We start from the raw sequence: 25,509 nt of genomic DNA, 5'->3' as shown, positions 1-25,509 counted from the left end.
CAACTATAGACTATGATAATTAATTTGAATATGATTAATTTTTAATTTTCGATAAATAATGACCTCGTGATCAGGTGATATCGAGAATCCGGAAATAAGTGTTGGAGGGAGGGTTGTGTGTTAAACAGTTGGTTTCTTGTTGGGGGCTTGGTGAGGCACAGACACAGAGTGAAAATGACAGATGAGAGCACACTATACCATGACTAAGGCTATGGGTATTCCAAGATTTGGCCTTCCGACAGACACAAGAAGAATACTAGGTGTAGACTTGAGATTGGATTTTTGACCAAAACTCCCTGGTTTTACTGTCATTAACAGTTACTTTATACCCTACTCCTCTACGCTACTTCAAATCTTTGTTACTACGTTCTTCTTTCTATTTCTCAACTTTTACAACCTGAGCTATTGTGTTATTTATAAAATATTGATATTTGAGTTTTGTCTCAGATTTGGTGCAAAAGCCAGAGGATTTATGTTTGTTTGGCTTATTGTACAAGTTCTTGCATAGCTTGCTTGCAGAATACACATGTCAAGTCTTGCACTCCATCACTGTCTGTACTGTTCTCTCTATTTGTTTTTAACTAAATCTGAAAATTAGATTTTCGGTGGAAAATATAATTTTCTGCCAACTTAATAAATTTTTGGTTTCAATATATAAAGTGAGAGTATTTTTTATTTACACATATCCGGGTGTATCAATTGACTAGTAGAGCATCGGATCATCTAAATGAAGGTGTTTTCATTACTTATTGTAAAATTAAAATTTATTCAAGACAAGAAAGATTGTATACAGAAACACATAATAATGAAGTCAAATCCACTGGTACGTATGTGACAGAAACCCAAGTAACATCGAATCAAAACCCACTACGTTTTGTCCGAACCTCCACTTTCTTTTTTTTTTCCTTTTTTTCTAAATTATTCATCGCATGTAAGCAACACGACATTTTTCTCATTAGTCACTTCAGCAATTTTTTAAATAAATGAAGTTAGCTTTCTTACTAAAAAAACCTAGATGCCACTTGTTAACGTTCAACATTCATTAATTTCGTAATGAGACTTTACGATTTACAAAGAGAATATTATACGTGCAAATAAAAATTACTCCTATAAAAACTTATAAAGCCGGTTTTCAAAATTTGTGAATATAAGAAATCAAGGCCGCAGTTGGATTAAAACAACCACTTTTTGTATATATCAAGATATACTACACTTTTTACAAGTATACTTTACCTTTAAACAAATAAAATGTCAGAGTGCAAGCAAGATTAATGAGGTGTTAGATTTGTCAGTGAATTACTTAATGCCAATTAGGATGTTAATCAAGTGATTAATGTAAGATGTCTGTCAGAACAAAGTACTTATTGATGCCTTGAACAGATCCACCGAGTCAGCTCACCTTAAGGTTTAAGCTAATGATAGACATACACTGCTACATTCCATTTTTCTATTACTGTTGTTTCTTTTATTATGATGAAAACCCTTTTCTGTACAATTTTTTCTCTACTTTTTAAATCGAATATTATTATTGGATAACTATTCTGGACCATTTAAATCATTTGATATTGTTAAATACAAAGAAAGCGATTGTTGTGCGGTTAATAAAAACTGTTGTTTCAGTTCGACTAGTAGTGGTGGACTGGTGGTCTTTCTATTAATTTTGGACCACTAGTTTAGGATAGGCTGACATCCATTAATAGATAATACTGTCTTATACTGACAAGAAAATTTAGGATATTCGAGAGATTGTTTGATTTAATTTTAAAAAAATTATTTATTAAAATAAATGAGAATTATAAGTGACAAGTGAATCTGACTTATGAGTTATTATATGTGTTTTTGTACTTATAAATCAAGCGAGTGTTTGGTAATTTAAATTTATAAATTAAAAAAATCAAAATTTAAAATACAAAAACATTTATTAAGAAATGAAATCATAAATAATTTATGCTTGCATGTGAACGAAGAAAGAAGAAATTATTTTCCAGCCCGTGGTAATAAAAATTTTATATAGGAAAATATGAAAAAAGCAAGGCCAAATTCAATAACGAGGGACCCGAGCAGCTAGACGGTACACATGGAAAAAGACTGTTTTTTCTCTAATTCATGTTACTCCTATAATGGTGGTAGTATTAGTCAAAGCGGAAGTAGTTTAAAGAAGTGTAATACTAGTATATTAGCATGCAGGTTACCGGCCAAGAAACTAGGGAGAAAAAGGAGTTTTCATTAGTCAAAAGTCAAAAGATACCACTCTCATTATCATTCTTCCTTTAAACCTATATCCACTAATCATCGCCATTTCTTACTGTAATACTGTGAATTGTGAAACGGTTGGACATAAAAAATTTAGGATGAAACAAATATCTTTTAAATTATATTATATAGTAAAATTTTAAAATTAATTTGTTCAGCATTATTTTTGCCGTCAAACATATTTTAGTAACATACATATCTAGATACATATATATAAATATAAGTTTTGATTATAATTTATTATCTATAAAAATGATCATACTTTTTTACAACTAAAATAATAAAATCGAAAAATGAATAATGTTATGTCAATCGTTAATCATTTATCGATGAATTCACTCCTCAATGTATTGGCATTCAGAAATTATTGTGTAGTCGGTGTATGGAAGAAGTGGAGGTGTTGTGTGGCAAAGTGTACAAAAATTGTGTGTCAATTTTTTTTGAAAAAAGGGCAGAGTAGTTGGACTAATAATAGGCAATCAAATACAAACTGAAAAGGGAAGCACGCGGTGCTCATCATTCCATCCTCTTGTCTTGCCTGCGGTTAGATATATAATATTACTAGCTCCGTATTTAAAATTCTTGAATAAAAAGTTACTCCATAATCATGTGATATATGAAGCTTGTCATTAATCTTGTTGCTTAACATAAGATCTCGCTGTTTAATACTGCCCGGAGTCGTAGTCTAAACCGAGTTTAAGCTTGTGGAGTAAGTGTTGTTATAACAATGACTTTGTCATCATGGGTCTGAAATTAGGGTACAAGCTTAGTATTTAATCTCGTAATTAAGTTGTTGTTTGACCAAATCCATTTTCAGGTGTTACTTTGTCTCCTAATTGGCAGTTTAACTAGGAGATTATGATTTTTTAATTGCATTATATAAATTTGGGTATACGGAAAGTCTTGTCCCTAGCTCTAAGCCACTAGATCCCCGCAACCAAAGATTTGTTTCCCCTAGGTCTGGTCTTAGAATCACCGCTCTTTGATCGCAAAGCTTACGAGGAAAGGAAGCTGCAGGAAAAGTGTCATATGAAAAAAAAAAAAGTAAGTAAAATGCCAAGAGAAACCAATAGTGTCAAAACCAATAGTGTCAAATAACTTGCAAAGTGTGTTATTTGAAACTTTGAATAAAATTTTCTGTCACTCAGCAGATACCACTCCATTATGAACCAACTCCCTAGTCCCTGCTGCTCTTTGTGACTGTTGGATCTTACTATTTGTTCCTTACAATTAAACATCACAAAATTATGATTTCAATCATCACAAGAATAAATAGTATGTATTTGTTTCCGGTTCTCATCGCTCGATTAGTCCAAATTACATACCTGGGTCTGGGTTAGTTATAAAGCACTTGGTTTGGTTATAGAGCTAATCGTCAGGTTCCTAAGTAAAATCATAAACAGACTAGGATATCCTTTTATACATATTTTAATCAAATAATATGTATTTGAGTTAAGAATGATGAAAATTTATAATTAAAGAAATCCGGATTCCATCACATTTAAAGTTGTAACCATGAAAAGTCAGTTCATAGTCTTGAGTCGTAAGATATCGGGAACAAGAGCTGGCCCCTGTCCACATGCATTGGCCATGACAATTGGTAATGACCGATTATACATAACACGTACAAGTTTGAGATTAGACTCATGTACATTGCTAGATGTTGACATCCTGCAATTACATACATATAACAAATTAAGATGTTTACTCATTTGTATTTCTGGTATGATAGCAACTTCACGTTTCACTTTCTCTTCACTTCAAAGTGTTGGATTCAAATTCAAACGCAAACTCAAATTTTGCCATCTAAAAATGTCATCCATTTTTTTTTCCCATTTGGCAAGAGAAAAATTTAGCTAATTTTCTTTAATTTCCAGAATATGATTTTTGATATAGAAATGGGGCAACTCACAGTCTCACAGCCCCATGCCACTATTACAAAAGGCTGAAAGATTCGTAATCCAATCTTATCTCACACAGCAAACACAAATAGTGAAAATGAAAGGAGAAATGTTTTGTTGCCTGTGATAATTAATTATTATTCATACTACTGCTCATTCTTTTTTTTTTTTGCCTGGAAACAAAATAAATAAAGGGAACGGGGTGGAGAAAGAAACAAGAAAAAGGAGAAAAAGAAAGAGCATCTTGTGTCATATCTTCGGCCGTGATATTGAGCTGTATGGGCCACAAATTTAAACTCCAGGGCCTACATGTTGCCTCGAAAATTAACTTCTACCTAATGTCTTGTATTCTCCGCACCAAAGTCTTATCTAGACATGTAAAAAGTTAAAGCATAAAAGCTCTCCATTTTGTTCTCTTCACCAACTAGATACAGACCTTGAATCATTGCATCTTAAAATGTTGCAGTAGAAGACCATACATGATACAACAAAAAAAAAAAAAAAAAGAGGGAGCACTAATTTATTAGCGGACCTACAAGAAAGGCGCGCGGTAACTTTAAAACTAGACGTTCTATAGTTCATACGTTATTTCTAAAACGTACTTTTTACGTTCTTAAAAGGCCACTTGCTCTAGCGGTATCTTCCTCACTTTCTTAAAAGGCCATTTGAACCGCGGACCTTAGGTAACGAATAAACCTTCTGGTGTAACGGTTGCGAGTATCCTGTTCTTGCAGACTTTTGCATGCCAACGGGGCGGCACTCTGAGCAAATCCTCAGGCTTTGTTCTCCAACATTCACCGAGCTTTGACTTGCTGACATTGAATGAAATAATGCAGAATGGGGTGCCTGTGTGATTATTATCATGGACAGTGGTCTGCAATAGTTAACAAGTCATGATAATACCCGTGCACAAAACTATAGGAGGGAACAATAAAGTTGGCCATCACTTCCTCATGCTACACAGAATTCTTTTTTACTGCACTAGATGATGTTGGGATAGTTGGAGAAGAATGATTAAGCATTTGAGATGCACTCGAGTCCTCTGCATATTGTGAGTGCAATCTCGCAATCTGCACAGACCAAGTCTTGATTGAAATATAAAAATATTTGCAGGTGTGCTTATACGTTCATCCGTGGCTGACAAAAATGAAACGAATGTCATCTCTGTACCAATTATATTATCATCTTTGTTGCTAGCTCTGTAGACAATTGACCCAAGTCAATTTTTTTCAAGTTGGGGGCAAAGGCCAATTTTTTACTTGTACTGCTATTTCGGGAAGCAAAGGCCGGAATATAATAAACAACAGGTGTTAAAAAGCCTCTTATAAATATGTAAAATAGAGAATATGTTAAGAAGATGAAAAAACTCCCACAGCTACGACTAGTAAACCTACAAAGACTTGTATGTCTTGTTTTCACCAACTTCAGGAGGTGCACTGAATCTGTATTGGTGAAGAAGCATGCAAGGGCAAACCATTTCTGGCAAGATAGTGTACACAATTTACATGAGATCATATGAGCCTAATAGTATGCTAGTTGTCAAACTAAGACTAGTGCGCATTCTTTACTCGGGCAGCCTTTAAAATTCCAGGAAGAGGAGGTGAAGTAGGAGGTCTACTAGATTGTACGCCCAAACTGGAAGGCTGAGCAATTTGAGGTTGGAACACCGGAACACTGGAGCTTTCTCCTCCATCTGAGGGAATTTGTGGCTCATTACCCTGTTGTCTTTCACATACTTTCATAGCCTTGAGAACATAATTGTCATCATGAAGCTCAAAAGGGGTGCTGCATTAGTTCAATGGTTGATTAGGAAACCAAGATCAGTTATACAAATATGGTACTGTTGCCAAGGTTTTAATAAAAAAATTGTTAAACTATGTATTGCTATAACATGAGTCGATGGAATTTTAGATAAAATCAGAATAGGCACTAAACATACTAGTTACCACTTACCAACATAAAATATTTTAGTACTTGCATGTAAATTCAAGAAAAGAAAAAAAAAATATCTTCAATAAACATAATTTTTGTGTGATCCCTTCTATTCTTCTGTCCAAATACCTTGCAGCAATTACCCTTAACTATAAGCTATAACTAGAGCAGCATTTACTTAACAATAGTCAATGAAGTCAACAAATTTTAGTTGGCGGTTAAGTATACTAGTATATAGTTGAGTCATTTATCAGTACCAGCATGCACTTGTACTTTAAGTATGTAGTTTTGACGATTGATGACCAATAATATTAGAACTCTGTCTAGATGGACCTAATAGCTGTTTCTATCCCGTGTATCTGACTTCTGTGTGAATCTCTATATTTTCTATTCCTAATTCTGCACTACATATCAATAAGCATATATGGGCATGACCTGAAGATAAAACATGATTTAGAATGATCATCTTACCTATTAAAGTCAAAATGCACCAGTTGCATATCTTCTGATATCTCCACTTCAACAGTTGCGTGAGGACGAGTCTACAGATTTAGTGCAAAAATAATAAGCAAAGGTAACCCAAAAGATGATATAGTTCTTTGCAAATGATTCCAAATATATATATATGCAAATACTTGCAGCAAAGAAACTTGTTCACATTCTTGCTACAGCCTACAAGTATATTGAGTTCTGGCATGTAATGGCGGTGGGATGTGGTTCTTATGCTAACATCTTACTTCCAAGCCTTACTAATAGGTTTATGTAGATTATAAAGGAGAACTGCATCATGCTAAAATCAGACAGGTTATAGAAATATGCATGAACTACCATAACCCGTTGCACATTTTTCTTTTTGAATAGAAATGTCACTTCTTAAAACAACTGTCATACAACTTTGAGGCGGGAGAGCAACTAAACTAAGGCAATAAAATTCAGAATAACCAGAGAAATCCGCCAACCAAGTATACCTGCACTAATATGAAAGGTAAGGCCACGCCACCGCTAGGAGTATCCCCAGAGCTGTATAATTGCTCATTCCGTTGTATAAGGTTCTGCAGACCTACATACTTTGGTGGGAGAAACAATAAATCAGTAAAAGAATACAGTACATTACATATTCAAACAGCATACTTCACAAAAAAATACAATACAACGATTTGGAACATTCATTACCATATAGTAAAAATTATATGGTCTATACAAAGTGAAAAAGGGGGCAAACTATATCATTGATTCAGCAGTCCTACAGTGAGGGGACTGCACAGATTATATATTGCATTAAATTATACAAGATATGTGTCATATGGCTTAGGAAAACTTTCTGTTGATCTAATTACTTCAAGAAAAGATATTTTTGGCCTCTGCAATCCAGATTCTTAGATTTTATCCTCATGTTAACTATACATGACATTGGTGTGGGTATATGGGATAAGAGTGGGATCTTTAATATAGCAGACACTTCACCTTGGAAGCAATTTAGTTGAAAATGATATATAATGTGTTACAAGTCACAACAACTTGTTCTAGAGACTTGATAATTATAAAGGAATATTATATCCTCGGGATTTATGCTATAGATTTGACATACATAATTATGTGTTGCTTTATTGCTAGAAAGATACTATTTCTAAAAAAATAAAATAAATGATAACTATACAAATTTCACTTATGTTAAGTTTATAAGTTGAATCCCCACACCCGTAAATCCAATTTCAGATCCATATGCACGAATCCAAAATTTTCTAAAACAACGAATCTGACACTTAATTCAACACCCGACCTGTAACATAGCTTAATGGGGAAATTTATGTAATCACAAGTTTATTATACATATTTTACAAGACCGATGTCGCAGACGTCCACTTAGTTCTTGTGGGTGTTTGGCCCATGAAAAGTTGACTTCTTTTGGGCTAAAAGCCAACCTATGCTTTCATGCTTTAGCACTTATGCGATGAGAAGTGAAAGTAGCTATCAACATAGTTCTCTTAAAAACCAACCCAACTTATTACCCTCAGCTTATTTGTTACAACTGTGAACTCTAACTCCTATGTTAAGTAATTTGTATTTCAATAATATGTGTTTTTAAAATTAAACTAATGTGTTAATTATTTGCTTGTATTTTTATTAAATAAGTTTATTTTAGCAATTTTTCTTAATTTATAAGTTTAAAATTTATCAAACCTCCTCTAACTGTAAATTATCCAAATACTAAAATACAGTAACTTATAAGTACACTTATCCAAACACTACAAATAACTTATTAATACATATTTACTTATCACTTGCAGTGCACTTGGTCACTTAAAGCAACAAGTAACTACTTTTCAGATAAGCAAACGGCTATCTTATATTGTGCAATGCAGGAAGTTATAGAGAGAAAAATATTCTCAACATGATACTTACTTGCTCCTCCAGTTCTTGCAGATATGCTGCTTTCTTTTCAACCCTACTTCGCAGTCCAAGAAGCTCACACTGCACTCATCACAATGACAGAGTTGATCAGCTCAGCCTATTCCTTCTACTTATAAGGTATGTGAATGAGTTTTGATTGAACTGATGACATGATTGCTAACAACATCAACAAACATCAAAAAACTAATGAAAAAAGGAGAAACAGACCACTTCAAAAACAATATATCTTCTATCAAGGGCTAGAAGATCCATCGCTGCTTAGGTATGCAGTTACATATATCACCCCATTAATCCGGGGGGAAATCGAGGAAGCCAACTACCAAAAGTTTTATGAAACTATTTTCCAGTAGAGAATGCTTTTTGAATATCAAAGGATACAGCAGGCAGAGTAGTGGTTGTGTGTGTTGTAGGAGGACACATACCTTTAATTCCTCAATGTCGTTCATGCTAGTCCGAGGCAGACCCCTCCACTGTATTTCTTTTTTATCCTTGGATATGATATCCATAGCCATGAGAACATTAAGAGCATCATATACCCTTCGACGGATGTTTTTCTCATCATATTGTTGCTGAACACGTCATATAGATATAAACTCCATCACAGTGAATACTTTATATCATAGACATGAACTCAGAAGCATCAGCCTCGGTGAAAAGTGACAAACCTGGTCTGGGGATGAAATTCCATTGCCAGGATCAGAAAATTCAGCCACAAGTTCATCTGCGACCTGCATTAGAGTTAAATTTTTGTAGTTTTGATAACACGTCAGAAAACAGACATCAAAGGTTTTACAAGGCATACAACCAACAAAAAACAGTAGTTGGCAAGAATTGTGGTTTTATTTTGATTGTAGATTTAAACTAGATCTCAGATCTATCAACATGAGTTGATAACAGGATCTCTGATTACTGTAAACAGACCAAACGTGTGCATTATGTCCCACTCAAAAGCATGGTCTTGGTGTTGGTCAAATTTACACAACGTTACTTCTGCTCTAAAGAGTACGAGGGCTATTTCTGTGAAGACCCGAAGAAAAGATTGCACGAAAGACCTCGTTGCTCATTGTATTTAAAGCATATTTTTTCAATCTATTCAAAAGGTTTAGCACAAGGACTAGTGCCTTTGCCAACTACATTATAACTGCAGTGCAGTCGCACTACATTTTGTCACCAAAAAAGAAAAACCTTCGCCAAAAAAGAGATTCACATAACCCCACCCGCAACACAGACAAGAATAACATTATGATTTAAATTCCATCAATAAAGAATCCCTACTGGCCAGCTCCACCCCAATGACCCAAGTACCCTAAAAATTATTTCATACACGCTTCAACATCTCCAGAAATAATCTTGTGTCTGCCTCAAGCTCCATGGAAGAACATCCGCCTTTACTTGACAAGTTTATAATTAGAAGTGAAAGAAATAAAACCAACAATTATATCATTAAGTTTGTTCTTCCGGACCTCATAGTAAAAGCGATTTCAAGTGCTAGCCAGGAACAGTTATTCAGTTTATACATGTCTTTTACACAATTAGATGTAGGTTATGCTTGCATTGACAGAAAAGGAAGAAGGTAAATATCTGACTAAAGCAATGTAATTGCTACTCATCGGCCAAGTCAATGTAGACATATAACTACAGTTGTTTCCCAAGTAACCGAAGAGAGATAACCTTTGACTACAACCTGTTCATGATCTCATGCCAAAATTTATTTGGCTAAAATCCCGAAGATTCCTTCTCTCATTACACATTTCTTTTTATTCCCCTTTTTAAATCCCAGTCATATGGAAACTCTATCTTTCACCAGTAGAATCAGCCAATTAGTCAAACCTTATTAAAATCTAACAAAACCCTCTAGATCCATTTATCCTCACCCACCTAATCCTCAACTAGCCTAGATAGTACTGTAGGTAGAAAAAATCCCACCATTTTAAGCTTCAAATCCAGAATAGCATAATAATAACCTCAGCCAAGCATTCTCACCCACCTAATCCACAACTAGCCTGGATAATAATGACGGTAGAAAAACATCAACCATTCAAGTTGCCTATTGGACAATTTTCCAATAGGCAACTTGAACTCTAGAACCCAAAATATAACATTGTTGTGAAATAGACCATATCATAGTATTCAGTCATGTATTATGCACAAGTTAAGCATGGAACATGATTGTAAAAGAAGGAAGCATTCTGTAAAATCAACTAACCTCGTTATAAGTAGTTCTTCCCTTGCTTTGCACTTTCTCACAAACTATGGACAATACAAAACAATGCACGCACTGATCAGTACAAGCACTCTTGGTTAAACATCAACTATATATCAAACAGCATATGTAAAAAATAACTATAGCAACAACATAGAATGACAAAGGAACAAACCTTTCATGCTAAATTGGCGGAGTCCCCTGCCATTCTTATCCCCTCCAACTGCTCGTTGACCTCTTTTTTTCTTTTTATTACTGTTCAGCAAATTGTTGTCATTTCAGTTTTTTAGTAAAAATCCATACCACTGTCTCTTCATAACACAGCTAAGTATATAATAAAACACTTAATACATCCAATTAGCAAAATTCATGCTCAAACAATCACCCACTTTACGAAATTCAACAATTACCATCCAATTGATAAAAAAATTGCTCCAAATCCTAATAAAATAATCAAATCACCATAAAATCCAGTCTCAATTGCAAAATTAAATCAATCACACTCAATTCCCCGCAATAAAAATTCTCAAAAAATACATCAAATTAAGCACTCACATATCAGTAGCTTGAGATGCAACATCATCAGCATGAGCATCAATATGATTAAGCCTAATTAAAGTCTTATCACTGGGGGGAGTGTTGACAACCGCCTCACTCCGGGTTGTAGGAGAGCCAACGCTGCCGCTAGTCGACACCGATTGGCCGGAGCCATTGGTGCCCCATGACTTGCTTGCTCCTTCTCTATTACTCCCACTGATCATCAATTCCAGATAAAGATAGAGAGAGAGAGATAGAAACAGCCCAGATCATAAAATTCAAAAATAAAATTTGGGTTGCCCAAGATTTTACAAAAGATTTCAAATTTGGGAGGGTTGGAGTAGGGTGAGTGGTGATCTGATGAGCAACTTGAGAATGGTGGTGCTCGAAGGAGGGAAATTGAGTGAGGGTTTGATATTATATAGGAGTAGTAATTATGTTGTATGTGTATATATGTACATTTGTGTGTGCGCTTTTATTTTATAAATTTAATTAGAGGGAAAAAAGTTTTCTGATTAAAACCGGAAAATTAGAGGGAAAGAAACATGGTACACGTTTTCTTTTATGAAAATAACAATGTGTGCAAGCTTATGTTGGAATGGTATAAATTTTTTTGATGATAATTTTTGTTTGATATATAGTAATTCATCGTTTAACCGTATTAATTTATACCAAGAGTAACATTAAATTTATACTAAGAGTGGTAGACAATTGTTCGAAACATCTTCGCTAAGTTTATATAAATAATTAAGAATTTATTAGAAAAAAAATTATGAATCTCATAAAATTTTCAAAAACCAAATCGCTAGATTATATAGAATTAATAAATGATATTTCAGATATTGGACACTAACCGTGACCTTTGTGACATATTCGATCTTTTCTCTTGAATATATTCAAATTTTTTGATATATTTTTAAATACACTAGATATGTGTAATATCTGCCCTTTGTTCTTAATTATATTTTTATACATCAACAAACCTGATTTATTTTAAAGGAGGAAACGTCACCCAGACAACCAAATCAGTTGTTACAACTTACAATACAATGCACAGCAGCATAAACACTACTGGCAGAACAAACCCATAAACACTACTGGCAGAATAAAAACAATCCTACCATAAACGAGAGCCCCGAGCAAGACAACTTTTGCAGATCACTTGGCAACTTGAACCTTAACAAATACAGTAGAAACCTTGCAATCATGAACCAGTAGATCTAACAGTGTAGGCATTGGAAACAATCTCTGCAGCCTCTGAAAACCCATCAAGCAATAAGTCTCCAACAGTAATGCGGCCAGCAGTTTCTTGACCTTTGCAACCAGTAAAGCTTCTATAATGGTAATGACCTTCGCAATTTCTGGTCGATCAGAGGCTCACAGCCAAAGCTACGCAAAGCAATAGCCTCGACCACTTGGCCATTGTGGTCCCAAAGTAGAAGGCCAGCACATACCACACGCATAGTCAGCTTAAAAATAGTTCCATTGATGCTTATTTTGATAATCTCAGTAGCCGGTTTGGTCCATCTCTCACGACTCTTTAACTTGAAAACGAATGGAACTAAGACTGGCTCAAATTTTCGAGTTTGAGCGTGCTTCTATTAATCAAAACCAGACACACCGAGAAATCTACACAATAAAATGCACTTCTTCCTTCCCAACATGTCAATCCTAGCCTTTCAAATCATCCCGAACACAATAACTACTTGAACCAATCCTTGAATTTTAACGAAATTCAGGGGATGCATGTCCACGGCAGATCTGTGCCAACGGCAGGAGTGGGCAAACAAGCAAGACATGAGAAATCGCTTCCACCTCCGTGTGACAGAAGAGACAAACCAACTAAACCAAAACATGATTTGGTTGCAGATGGCCGCAGGCAGAAAAGTGATTGAATTTCCATATAAAATATAACACTTTGGGCGGAATATTATTTGTATATAATAAGCTCCAAATATCAGACTCCATATAAACATCCCGGTCTCCCCAAAGCTCCTTTAAATACTTAAAAGCAATCTAGACTCTGTAAAAACAAGGCATTTCTTTCTTCCAGAACAAATTTTTGGTGACAACAGAAGAGTCTAGCGGAATACTTATTATAAGTTCCATCTCCTCATCACGGAAAGGGTCTCCCACTACATTTTTATCGGTTCAATAGCTATTCCAACCTGGCAGCCAAACAATCCCGACTCAAAAGTGACAAAAGAATTAACAGCAAATGGCAGCCAAGGGAAGTTAAGATCATCAATCCCAATAACTTAATCAATGCGCACTCTAGCACCAGCTTCAATAAGACTCTGAGAATCAAGAATGCTTTGACAAATAGACTTGATTTTTGCCACCAACATGGCAGTCAAAAAAGATCTGGCAGGAAAATAAAAGGCCAAGTAAATATGCCGAGCAAGAGAATTCTCATGAACCAGAAGCTGCCAGCCCTGCTTTCCCAGTAATGATATATCATAACAAACCTGAAATTATCAAATGCAAAGTCAATATACTAGTATAGAAGTATAAGCTAAAAGACATAACTTGAACACCTATATTTGGGCGAGAAAAGGCCTTCTATGTCACAATTTGATTTAAGAAGGCCCAAAAAATCACAACTCTAAATAAAGGCCTTTTATGACACTGAAAAACGAGTTATGAAACTACGTTACCAATGTGCATTACCACGATTCTTTTAGCAGCTGATGTGTATTTATATCTATATATATCAGTGGAAAGTCCTGCAAATACTATACCGGTAGCTGCCTGGCTAGATAGTGGACACTGTATATTTATTACTTCCTGCAACATGTTATTGAATGAATGTTGAATTGTAGTATTCCGATGCTAGTCAAGTAAAAGGAACAATAAACGAGGCAGCAACACAAGATAAGTACACGTTCTATTATATAACAGTTATTTCAAAGCACGTCCATACCCAAAAACGCAAGACGCCATTGTGTTGTTCAAAAACATTTCTTCAAGACACGTTTCCAAATGACAATTACAGCCATTTTACCAACTTGTGACATTTAGGGCATTAAAACTGAAAAAATTGTCATAAAGCGCCAACACCTGGCCTAGGTATGTAATTACCATCATTTTATTACAATCTAATCTAAACCAAATACAACCGAAGACGGGTATAATTTGTGGTCTACTTATCCCTCTTAATCACAGCCATATAATTTTCCGACTCAGTTCAATGAGTTAGATACAGTGGAAAAATATAAATCATACAAACCTCTAACTTGGATTACCATTAACATATTAAAATTAATTTTTATAATATTACTTTTAAAGATATAAATGAAGGTAAAACATAATGCATTTAAAAGTATATCAAAGAATACAATATGTGTTTACAGAATCAATAGGTATCATATCACCAAGCAGGGGAGGAACTGGGGACCAAAGGGAGCCTCGGTCCCGGCCAACTTTGCAATAACCCCAAACTTTCAATATTTAATTTTAGAATTTTGTGTACAAATTTTTTTGGCTCCCCTAAATGTTACAAAATAATAATAATAATAATTTGCCCCACCTAAATATTACAAAAACAATTTTAAAATTGAGATGGGCTAAACTAATATTTTGATTTTTCTTAGTCCAAAATCACTTTGTTAGCTATTTTATACAAAATTGGTTAGACTAAAATGGAACTTGTTCATTTAATTAATGAAATAGATATACAAGATAGTACAACAATTGTTAAACAAACATTATTTTATTGAAGTAGCAAATACGGGACGCTAAAAACTTATACAACCTCAATTCCCAAATACATATACACACACTACTTACAATCTTTAAACCCTAATTTATCTCAACCCATTCTAAATCTCATTGGTTAATATGAGCAAGGGAAAAAAAATCACATCATATTTCCATCCCAAAAAGAAGCAATCTACTTGTGAAAATGAAACACAACCTACGCCTATTGTTGTCTCAATTGAAGTTACTGAAGATGAAGATGGAGTTAAACAATAGGTTTAGTGAGCAAACGACGGAGCTTTTCATTTTAAATGCGTCATTCAATCCTAGGAATGGTTACAAGTCTTTCAATATAGAGAACATTTGCAAGTTAGCTGAGAAATTTTATGTAACACCTCAGTCCAACATCAAGGAGTGTGGAGACTTTAGGTCAATTGATAAACATAAGTACTACTATCAATTGTACCAAAAATCATGATCTTTTGGGGGCTTGTGGTGGACTTATGGATTACCCAAGTTGTTGTAATTTGACCAATGTATTTCGGCTTATTTTTAGATTTGAAGTTCGGGACTCGACCCGATTTTCGAAAAAGACTCGGGATTTGACTCAGGTTGTCACATATGGTATCAGAGCCAGGTTCAAAAGCTTGATTCGTCAAGTTGCCGGAGGTGGAGACACAAAGGCTGGTGACATTATCCCACAATGGCAGGAGTCCGGAGGTGGGGTACGAAGCCAGCCAGTATTATCCCACAATGGCTAGGGAGACACGATATGGGCCTATGGGCTATCAATTTCGGCCTGACGAGGATGTCCGGAATTTAGGTGGGGGAGTTTGTAACACCCCAGTCCCACATCGAGGAATGTGGAGACTTTAGTTCAGTTTATAAGCATAAGTACTACTATCAATTGTACCAACAAATCATGATCTTTTGGAGGCCTGTGGTGGGGTTGTGGATTGCCCAAGTTGTTGTAATTGGGCCAGTGTATTTCGGCTTAATTTCAGATTCGGAGTTCATGACTTGACCCGATTTTCGAAAAAAACTCGGGATTTGACCCGGGGTTGTCACATTTTATCCTGAAGATTTTTTGGAAGATGAAACAATCCATCTAAAGTGTAAGGACCGCGAAAATTTCAAGTACGTAAACAAATATTTATTATTTAATTATTTAATTATTTATTTGACTTGAGCGTTTACTCCTACCATTTTCGAATCAATACAGGAAGTAATTTAAGTGAAATAATTGTTATATATATATATATATATATATATATATAAATATATTAATAATCAATGAGGAGAGATATTGAAGAATGAATTAGGGATGAGATTTAATTAATTAATTATCGTGGCTTGTAGTTGGGGTGCGAACCGAGTAAGTAATAAAATGAGTTGTACTAAATTGAGACTAGAAGTCTGGAAGTGAACACATATTTAATAGCTCGAGTGCATGATTCGATTAATAATAGACGATATTCATTAAAATAATAATATTAAATGGAGTATAGACGAGATTTCCGATAAGAATTGCTTACATATGTTATTTTAAAGAAATATTATTTTAGTTAGAATGAATGTTTAAAGCGAGGAGTATTCGAATAAGTAGGAAGAAATAATAGTAATAATAATAATAATAATAATAATAATGGTAATGGTAATAATAATAATAGTATATAATATATATATATATATATAGAAAGGAGTGAAAAATGAATTTCTAATTTTTCCTAAGGGACAACTTAAGTAATTATTCACAAGTACTTAAGTTTGGTAAATTATTATTGATGGTTTTTTTAAGGGCAATTACTTTAACCTTTTCTCTATAATAGGCAAGCAAAATATTAATTAAATTACAAAATTACCTAAAGGAGAGAGAAAAGTAAGGGGAAAATTAAATAAAATATAAAGAGAAAGGAATGAGAAGGAGGTGATTAAGGAAGGATTAGAGATTTCAAGAAGCTCAAAACAAGATAATTACATTGAATAAACTCTTATTATTGATTGATTAGTTAAAAGCGAAGGCATGCATTTAATATAAATACATTTTGTTAGTCTTTTTTAATATCTTGCAAAAAGCCACTTGATAAAGGGGTTGTACTTTAAAGTCGTGAAATCTAGTCACAAAAGTGTACTTTAAAGCATCAATTATATATGTATAGGCTCAATTTAGTTTTGCCCCAAATTTTTATTTCAATTAGGGTTTATAGAGATTTGGGGTTTTTGAATTATGTGATTGTACATGTTGGATTGAGCTCAAGAAAGCTTAACTGAGCGTTGAATTTGTTGATTGAATAATCGGAGCGGGGATCGGAGCACCGCACAGCGGTGACTCATGGCAGGGGGAGGAGCAACGGGACTCGAAGGGAGAGAAAAGAGAGTGGGGAAATGGAGGTTGTGAAGTAGAGAGGTTGTGTTTCTGTGTGTGTTTTCAGGGGGGGGGGGTGTCTAATCGGGGGTGGCGAAGCCCCGCGGCGGCGACAACGGAGGAGAAAGAAAGGAGACGAGGAAGAGGTGACGAGGGGGGAGAGATGGGAGGAGAAGAGAGACGAAAAGGGGGCGTGGTGTGGGCGTTGGAGGACGATGAACTGGCATTGTCCGTGGCGGTGGTGGGGAGAGAGGGGGGATGGTGGTTGTAGGTGGTGAATCCGCTAGAAAAACCTCTGGCCAGCGGCGAGAGAGGGGAGATGTATGGAGGGCAAATCGGTAAAGAGGAAGAAATAATGATTAATGTTGAATAAATAAGTAAGTTAAAAATTTGCGGGAATAAGACGAAGAGAGAAATATTTATAAAGAAGAAAGAAGAGAAACAAAGAAAGAGGAGATGAGAATTCAATTGTAGATGAAGTTAAAAATTAGAATATTGCGAGTTAAGATTTAATAATTTAAGGAATTGACTTGATTAAATAACAAGAAAATATGCTTAAAAGAATTGGATATTTTTAATAAACAATTTATTAAATAGAGATCGAATTACATGAAGGACATACATTTTTGCATATGGAACTTCATATTGTACTTATCATGTCCTCACTGGCAAATATGCAAGTGTATATTATGGATTTACTTTCAGCAATCTCTCAATATGGCAACTTTACAGCTTCAATGATTAAAACAATTTTAAAGGAAAAGAAAAGAAGGCATAGGTAGTTAAAATTTCAACAACGATTAAGTATCATTATACCTCATAGTACTTAAGATTTCAAACACATACACTCTCATGTTTATTTATCGATATTTTTCCACGAGATCCTAAAAAAAGATTTTATGAGAATTATCAAATGTAGCTCAAGTATAAAACATGTGATTTTCCAGCAAAAACTCTGGTGTCTATAGACTGTAGGTCACAAACCAAAAGTAAAAAAAATAGTTCCTATGTTGTAACAAAGGGATACTATGTACAACATTTATGGGTTTTTGCCCCAACTAATACGTGGTAGAATAAAGAGGAAGCACCACGCTCAAAGAGGAGATATGATATTGGGTAAAGTAAACAAAAATGCCAGATATATTTTCTCGACCCGTATGAAGAGAAACTTTCCAATACATTTCTAGGAAGGATCTTGTTCATTTACTTAGATATATCCCAATGAGCCGTCTATCTAATCGTTGCAATTGATGTTTGATCCCCTCATTTGCATGAATTAATAGCTAAAAATCTACTAGCCCAAGGTGATCCAATTCATAACTACATCATCAATCAATACAATAAAATGGATTCCTAAAAAATAATACAAGATATAAACCAGGTAATCTTTAAACCCCTTGCTCGATATCCAGATGGTGTTAAATGAAAGCTACTATGAAGCATCATTTTCTAGCCGCCATAATTAGCAACAATATTATATCCCGTTCATTGACCGAAGGCAATACAATCTTTTTAGCATCTGACTCCTCATCATTATATTTATGCAGATTGGGGGAAGTTTTGTTAGCATGAGGTTTGGGAGTAGAAGAATGTGTGTTAATTTTTTAAATTTATTGATCGATGATATTTAAGCCGGTTAACAAAGCAGAGAGCTAGGAGAAGTACTATGTATAGCTAAAAACATCTAACTCATATCTAGTGCAAATGAATAATAAAGGAAGCTAGATCCACTTTAATATACATAAAAAGAGTTTTAATGGTTGGGGGACAAGTCATTATTTTAAATGTCCTCCCAAATTAGTTGATCTTCTCAATAAATAGAAAAACTCTTTGATTCATTTGCACTCATATAAATAAATGCCTAGATATGTAGGGTTGCACTCAAAAAGAATAAAAAACACTTTTATACAGAGAATACGGAAGAACACCATTACAACCCTTCAACCCTTCAAATTTTATAAAAAAATAATTGGATGGATAAGATTAAAATGACAAATTTAAATAACAACTAACCCAAACATATCAAATTTAACTTTAAATTTCATTCAGATTTAAAAAATCAAATGTTATAGTACCTAAGATAGAATCCCGCATAGAATATCGTATACAATTTTGTACAATGCAATTTATATGTAACCATATGTTTAGTGCTAATATTTTTTATTGATTTCATGTTAATAATTTTAATTAAATTTCTAAGGTATGTTCACGCAACTACTCAATGATAATTTTGATATGATTTGAATAGTAATAAAATACTCAAACATATCAAACAGAGATCTATATTGGCATTTTCTAATACATGTAAAGCTCGCAAAAATGTGTTAGACAATGAATGTGTTTTTAATTCATATTTTAGTCTACTCCTCTAATAATTATAAGTGGAGTGACATTAGTTTTGCGCAAGTATTTAATTCATAAATTTTAAGCGATACAAAGAGTATAAAAAATTCACTACAGTATAAGTCTAGTAAAATGGAGATCAATAGAAAGCGCATACCTTGGATTAGCGATTTTAAGGCTTCCTTTTATTGTCGGCAGTAAATGCCAGCTCTCCAGCTAAGATGTTGATACGTTGCAGTATCAATACTTGCATGTCCTCCGGGTGTCCTCACAAACGCAGAGTTCAATTTCAGTGGTACACTTCTCTTATACAATTCATCCTCATCTTTACCTTGAAGCTTTCCTATATAAAGCTTATTATGCATCCGCCAAACCACAATACCCATACGAAGCACTTCGTAGTTATCCATCTCTCTCATCTCCGAAGAACCACATCTTTCTTGTTTCTTATCTCTTCTTTCTTTCTTCCTTTAAGCCCGGCAGTTCAGTTCTTTTTTTCAACAGCACATCAAAAACTATGAGGAATACAATTTTTCATAAGACAGAGATCACAGGAAGCCTCTGTGATCTTTGGAAGGAAATACGTGTGAACCTTGTTGCGCCGTTTCTATATATTGCACTTTGGGCATGTGTGGCTATGTCTCTCATGCTTTTCGTCGAACGGCTCTACATGACTGCTGTGATCTTATGCGTTAAAGTGCTGGGAAAGAAAAGATCTACACAGTACAACGTAGAACTCGTGCTACAACGGATGGAGAAAAATGGATCGCATCCGAAATTACTGGTCCAGATACCTATGTACAACGAAAGTGAGGTACAAGCATAAATCTTCTTGTGTGCTTTATGTAACTATATATACATGTAAAAATCAAACATAAAAAACATGATAACCCATAAATTTCAAACAATTTATTAATGAACAATAGATAATCAATATAAATATTTTTATAGCAAACCCCACAGGTTTATCAGTACAAAAAGTGGGCATCATATGACATTCAAATGATCAATTAATTTTGTAAGGACAGAAATTACTCAGTTATCAGATTTTACTCTACGTACATGCTAGTATAAGCACTTTATCAATTCAGGTATGTCTATCACAAATCAATTAATGAGAGCTCTAACAAAATCTGTCACATCTATTCTTTTGCTTAGGTATACAAGCTCTCAATTGGGGCTGCATGCAGACTTTTATGGCCAACGGAACAAATAATTATACAAGTTCTTGATGATTCGACAGATCAAGTGATCAAGGTACTGAATACAGATCAAGTATACTATTTGTCTATACCAATTACAGAAGTGTTTCATAACCTGATTTTCATTTGCAGACAAATGTAATGGCAGAGTGCAAAAAATGGCAAGATCAAGGGGTAAATCTTATGTATGAAAACAGGGCCAACAGAAATGGCTATAAAGCAGGAGCTCTACGTGAAGGATTACAGAAGCAGTACGCCAGTGACTGTGAATATGTAGTAATATTTGATGCAGATTTTCAGCCCGAACCCAATTTTCTTATGAAAACTGTTCCTTATCTTGTTGGCAATAATAAACTGGGTATGGTTCAGGCCAGATGGAAGTTTGGTAAGACCTATGACATATCATGCTCTTACTTATCTCCTAATTTATTTTATCAGATTGATGAAACTCTGATGCTGTGCACAATACTATATATTAACATAATAATCTAGTTATATGTTTAATTGTTCCCCTCAGCTTATTGCATTATTATTTTAAACATGTCTGGAATGGTCGAGGCTTCAATATCCTTTTGCATCTCAATTTTTACCCTAACAATAAAGTATTATTATGTAGTTAATGCGGATGAATGTCTGATGACTCGGCTCCAAGAGATGTCACTCAACTATCACTTTTCTGTTGAACAAGAAGTAGGTTCCACAACATGTCAATTTTTCGGATTCAATGGTAAACCAGAATCCCGCCTATAATCAGTTATATAAACCTCTTAGCAAGTGAATAAAATTCCAAAAAAATACCTTAATGAAGTTCTTGATCTGTTGTGTTGGTAGGTACTGCTGGTGTATGGCGGATTCGAGCAATCAAGGATGCAGGTGGATGGAAAGAGCGGACCACAGTAGAGGACATGGATCTTGCAGTCAGAGCCAGTTTACAGGGTTGGAAGTTTGTCTTTGTGGGAGACGTGTCGGTAATTTCTATTTCAACATCTAATTATTTTCTTTTGGCCGGTGATACCACAACCTTAGAACTTTTCATCTCAATATATTAGGTAAAGAATGAACTTCCGAGCACCTTCAAGGCTTACCGATTCCAGCAGCACCGTTGGTCATGTGGTCCAGCTAATCTTTTCAAGAAAATGACAAAGGAAATCATGCTTTGCCCGGTAAAAATAGCTTCACTTCGACTACACCAAAATTAGTTAATAAAAGAAAACATAAATTCATAAGCATTTATTATATACCATCAGAGGAAAGTTACATTTACCTTGTTTTGTTGTGCAGCGTGTGTCTGTCTGGAAGAAGATCCACCTTATCTATGCCTTTTTCTTTGTTAGGAAGATCATTGCACACTGGGTCACCTTCTTTTTTTACTGTCTGGTCATTCCAGCCTGTGTTCTGGTTCCGGAAGTCCATCTCCCAAAGGCATTGGCCATTTACATCCCCGCAACCATCACCATCTTAAACACTGGTGGCACACCAAGGTAATACAAATTTAAATAATGGTATAATAGTTCCTTCTTTAGAAATGTTATCCTTGTTCAAGTATTGATACTAACATATATATACATACATATACAATACATTGACAAACAGATCTTTACACCTGCTCGTTTTCTGGATTTTGTTCGAAAATGTAATGTCCCTTCATCGGACCAAGGCAGCCATCATTGGCCTCCTAGAGGCAAGCAGGGTCAATGAATGGATTGTCACCGAGAAGCTAGGGAACACGAACCAAAGCAATAAATCCAAAGTGTCCTTTTTCAAATCCAGATTCCGATGCGGAGAAAGGTATGATTTAGTTACTGCTACTTCGCAATTTTTAAACTTGGAAACAGTGCATCCAAACTGCCAACCGGCCATACTCATGTCATTCTGGCTTGTAACTTGTATATTGTTTTTGACCAGGATTCATAAGCTGGAGCTGGTGATGGGAGTATTCATGCTCTACTGTGCGCTCTACAACATGCAATATTGCAACGATCACATGTTTGTATATCTGTTTTTGCAATCAGGCGCATTCTTCACTATTGCATTCGGATTCGTAGGCACTTTTGTTCCGAGCATGAAGTAAATCTCTAGAAATAAAGCCACAAGGAAGCACACAGAACGATTAGATCTTGACTATGATAATCTTTGCGTTTAAGTTCGTGTGTATTCTGTTCAAGGGTGTACGTGAAAGTTATACAGGTTAAATAAACTTTGTACGAATAAAGGACAATGGGAGTTGTATTTTGTCCAGAGCAGTTTGATTTAGGGGTCATATGTAAAAACAAATGGCATACCGTTTGTTTTAATAATCTCAACTCAACCAGCAACTCATTACCAAATATGTTGGTTTAGTTGTTGTAATCAGTCCAGATGAACGAGTTACTTCACTTTTATGGTATGAGTAGTGTAGTTCCTTCGATAATCAAAAATAGTATCATGTAAAAAGTTTCTAATGATAAACTTGCATGATTAGCAAATCAAAAGACAACAAAAATTGCCAAATATAGATATATCAGAATCAATACCCAGTAATCACTGCAATTATAAAATAACACCTTACAAACACATGATACTTACTAATACAAGTATATATATATCGCACAAAACACAGTGTAATCTAACTTATAAATTGTGTATATAATATGCAGGTCAAACTTATAACAATTTGAGTCGGGATCAAATTCAAACGGCTCCACAGCCCGCGAATTTTCAAAATCCTCAAAACCATACCCGGAAATCATACTTTTGTTTGGTTAGGACTAAAAATTGGATAAACATGTATAATTAATCTGCTAATTAACAACCATGTGATTATGTTTGAACAAAGTTTCGAAGGAATTGATTAACATTAAAGTAGTCAATTAGCTAACAAACTTGAAATTACAATATGATACATAAAATTTGCACTAGAAAATTACATAATAGTAACATAAGCTTAAATTCAGAAGCAATGGAGTAATTAAGTTGATACAATGAAATATGAGAAGGTGAATTACATTGATTAATGACTAATAGGAGAGTAATATTACAAAGTGATCGTGTTCACCTTGAGATGTTGAGCCTGCCGACGGCGACGGCGCCACCGCCTCGGGATTAGAGTGGTTGCTCGTGGCGACGCCGTGCGCAGAGACGTTTTTGATCGGGGTGTGTTTATATACTAGCAGGATTAGCAGGCCGGGTGCTTTGTTTTCTATTGGGCCGGGCTTCACTTATACTTTAGGTAATCTTTTGTTCAGTGAAAATTAATTATTGTTAGTAATAAAAATTGTGAATACATAGACTCCTGAGACTCCAAATTTTATTTTTTAGAGATATTTATCACTAAAGAAAATATAGACCATGTATGAAATAGGACTATTGTACGTTTAAAATAGATTTGATATCCCCAAAAATTACTAATAAATAATTTTTTTAGCATCAGCGTTAAGTACGTTGGGTCCCACTAAGCAACATCTTCAGTTTTACCACCACGGTAACATTAGCTCCGTGCGAGTTTGGAATTGATGATACTAGCTACTTTATTCACCGACGGTGCAAATACTTTACCGCGGTAAAAAAAAAAGGTGGTTTACCTTAGATGAGGAGATAGTTGGATGCATGAAGTTTATTGTGGGCGAGAAGAGACAAAACTGAGCCGACATATTAGACGAACCGTTACAAGTGACAACATTGTAACCTGCATGTCTTCCGGGTGTCCTCGGCAACGCATGCAAGACTTGAGTTTCGTGCCGCACTCCTCTTTATACGTGGATGGTTATCTAGAATCCATCCTCATCCTCATCCTCATCTTTGTTTTGATGATAATCTTGAAGCTTGGTTTCTATCCTAAGTTGCTGATGCATCGGCCGAATTCAATTCACGCGGTGCACTCCCCTTCTATGATCCATGTTCATCTATATCTCGTCATTTTTTTCTAGTGTTTATCTTTGACCCTTTTCTATTTTTAAGCTTGTGACATGATGATGCATTCGACACAATACAGGGCACATCTGGTGCAGTTGTTATTGTTGATCTCAGCAGGCCTATAATTGCTTGTTAGTTATTGGGTTGGGCTTCGCCTAAAAGATCTATCAGCCCAGTATGTACTCACAGAGGCTGAACATATATAGTAGATTAGTAGGTGTTGTCGTGACCAGGAATTTGGGCCCTGTAAAAACTGTTTATGACAAGTCCAGTGTTTTAATTCAAAATTTGGGTCCCGGTTAAGGCCCTTGTAGGAATATAGAACAAAGATGTACTGGATTCATATTTTGATATCCAGAGTCTCAGACCCAAATTTAGTTATTGGTTTCTCATTTCTGCAGAAACATGGGAAGCAAGTTGCAGATTATTTGGGCCTTGGGGATATTACTTTTATCATGACAGTTTTTCTCCATCAAAAGGAACTTTTTAAACTGTTATACAGTATTGATTTATTTTTTCTGGCTAGATGTGAAAGAGCATTATGACTGGTACAAAACTTCTTAGAATTGAAGGAATAACATACTATGTAAAATCATTTTAATTGAGTTCATTATGTAAAATAAATAGATATTTTCATTCTCAAGCTAAAATTTTGGTTTATCAAATGATCGGGGCCGTTTGGGTGAGTTTAAAATAAGTGCTTATTGCTTAAAGTAAAAAAATGAAGTTAGAATCAAGTTAAGACTTATAAGTGATAAAAATATTCGGGAA

The 25,509-nt window shown here is 34.8% G+C and overlaps 1 protein-coding gene and 1 long non-coding RNA gene across 5 annotated transcripts; both read right to left on the bottom strand.

The window, feature by feature from the left end:
- Window positions 1-5,464: 5,464 nt before the first annotated feature.
- LOC108227231 (transcription factor-like protein DPB) lies at window positions 5,465-11,688 on the bottom strand. The gene is made up of 9 exons (XM_017402275.2): window positions 11,257-11,688; window positions 10,877-10,956; window positions 10,705-10,748; window positions 9,164-9,226; window positions 8,921-9,067; window positions 8,490-8,558; window positions 7,055-7,153; window positions 6,558-6,628; window positions 5,465-5,939 (listed from the first exon to the last, which is right to left on the bottom strand). Exons 1-9 carry the CDS (start codon window positions 11,460-11,462, stop codon window positions 5,705-5,707), a joined length of 1,014 nt encoding a protein of 337 aa, XP_017257764.1. The 5' UTR covers window positions 11,463-11,688; the 3' UTR covers window positions 5,465-5,704.
- A 498-nt stretch (window positions 11,689-12,186) lies between these two features.
- On the bottom strand, window positions 12,187-24,422 carry LOC108227150 (uncharacterized). Of its 4 annotated transcripts, none has more exons than XR_001807818.1 (7): window positions 24,408-24,422; window positions 23,882-24,060; window positions 22,418-22,922; window positions 22,112-22,312; window positions 21,646-21,966; window positions 19,803-20,439; window positions 12,187-13,706 (listed from the first exon to the last, which is right to left on the bottom strand). It is a non-coding gene; the product is annotated as an uncharacterized LOC108227150 (long non-coding RNA). The 4 variants fall into 4 exon arrangements; XR_001807817.1 differs by having other exon boundaries at window positions 21,646-22,031; window positions 22,451-22,922; XR_001807816.1 differs by having other exon boundaries at window positions 21,646-21,971; window positions 22,451-22,922.
- Window positions 24,423-25,509: the final 1,087 nt, after the last annotated feature.

Source organism: Daucus carota, chromosome 6 (genome assembly GCF_001625215.2).
Source record: "Daucus carota subsp. sativus chromosome 6, DH1 v3.0, whole genome shotgun sequence".
Classification (NCBI taxonomy): Eukaryota; Viridiplantae; Streptophyta; class Magnoliopsida; order Apiales; family Apiaceae; genus Daucus; species Daucus carota.
Note: the sequence above shows the minus strand (reverse complement) of the source record. Positions and strands in the feature narration are given on the sequence as shown.

Excerpts from the sequence above, each read along its gene's own strand:
- LOC108227231 (XM_017402275.2), bottom strand. The coding sequence starts at position 11,462 with ATGATCAGTGGGAGTAATAGAGAAGGAGCAAGCAAGTCATGGGGCACC. Across the intron at positions 10,749-10,876 it reads CCGCCAATTTAGCATGAAAG|TTTGTGAGAAAGTGCAAAGC; the intron begins GTTTGTTCCTTT and ends TATTGTCCATAG. Across the intron at positions 9,068-9,163 it reads GAATTTCATCCCCAGACCAG|CAACAATATGATGAGAAAAA; the intron begins GTTTGTCACTTT and ends TGACGTGTTCAG.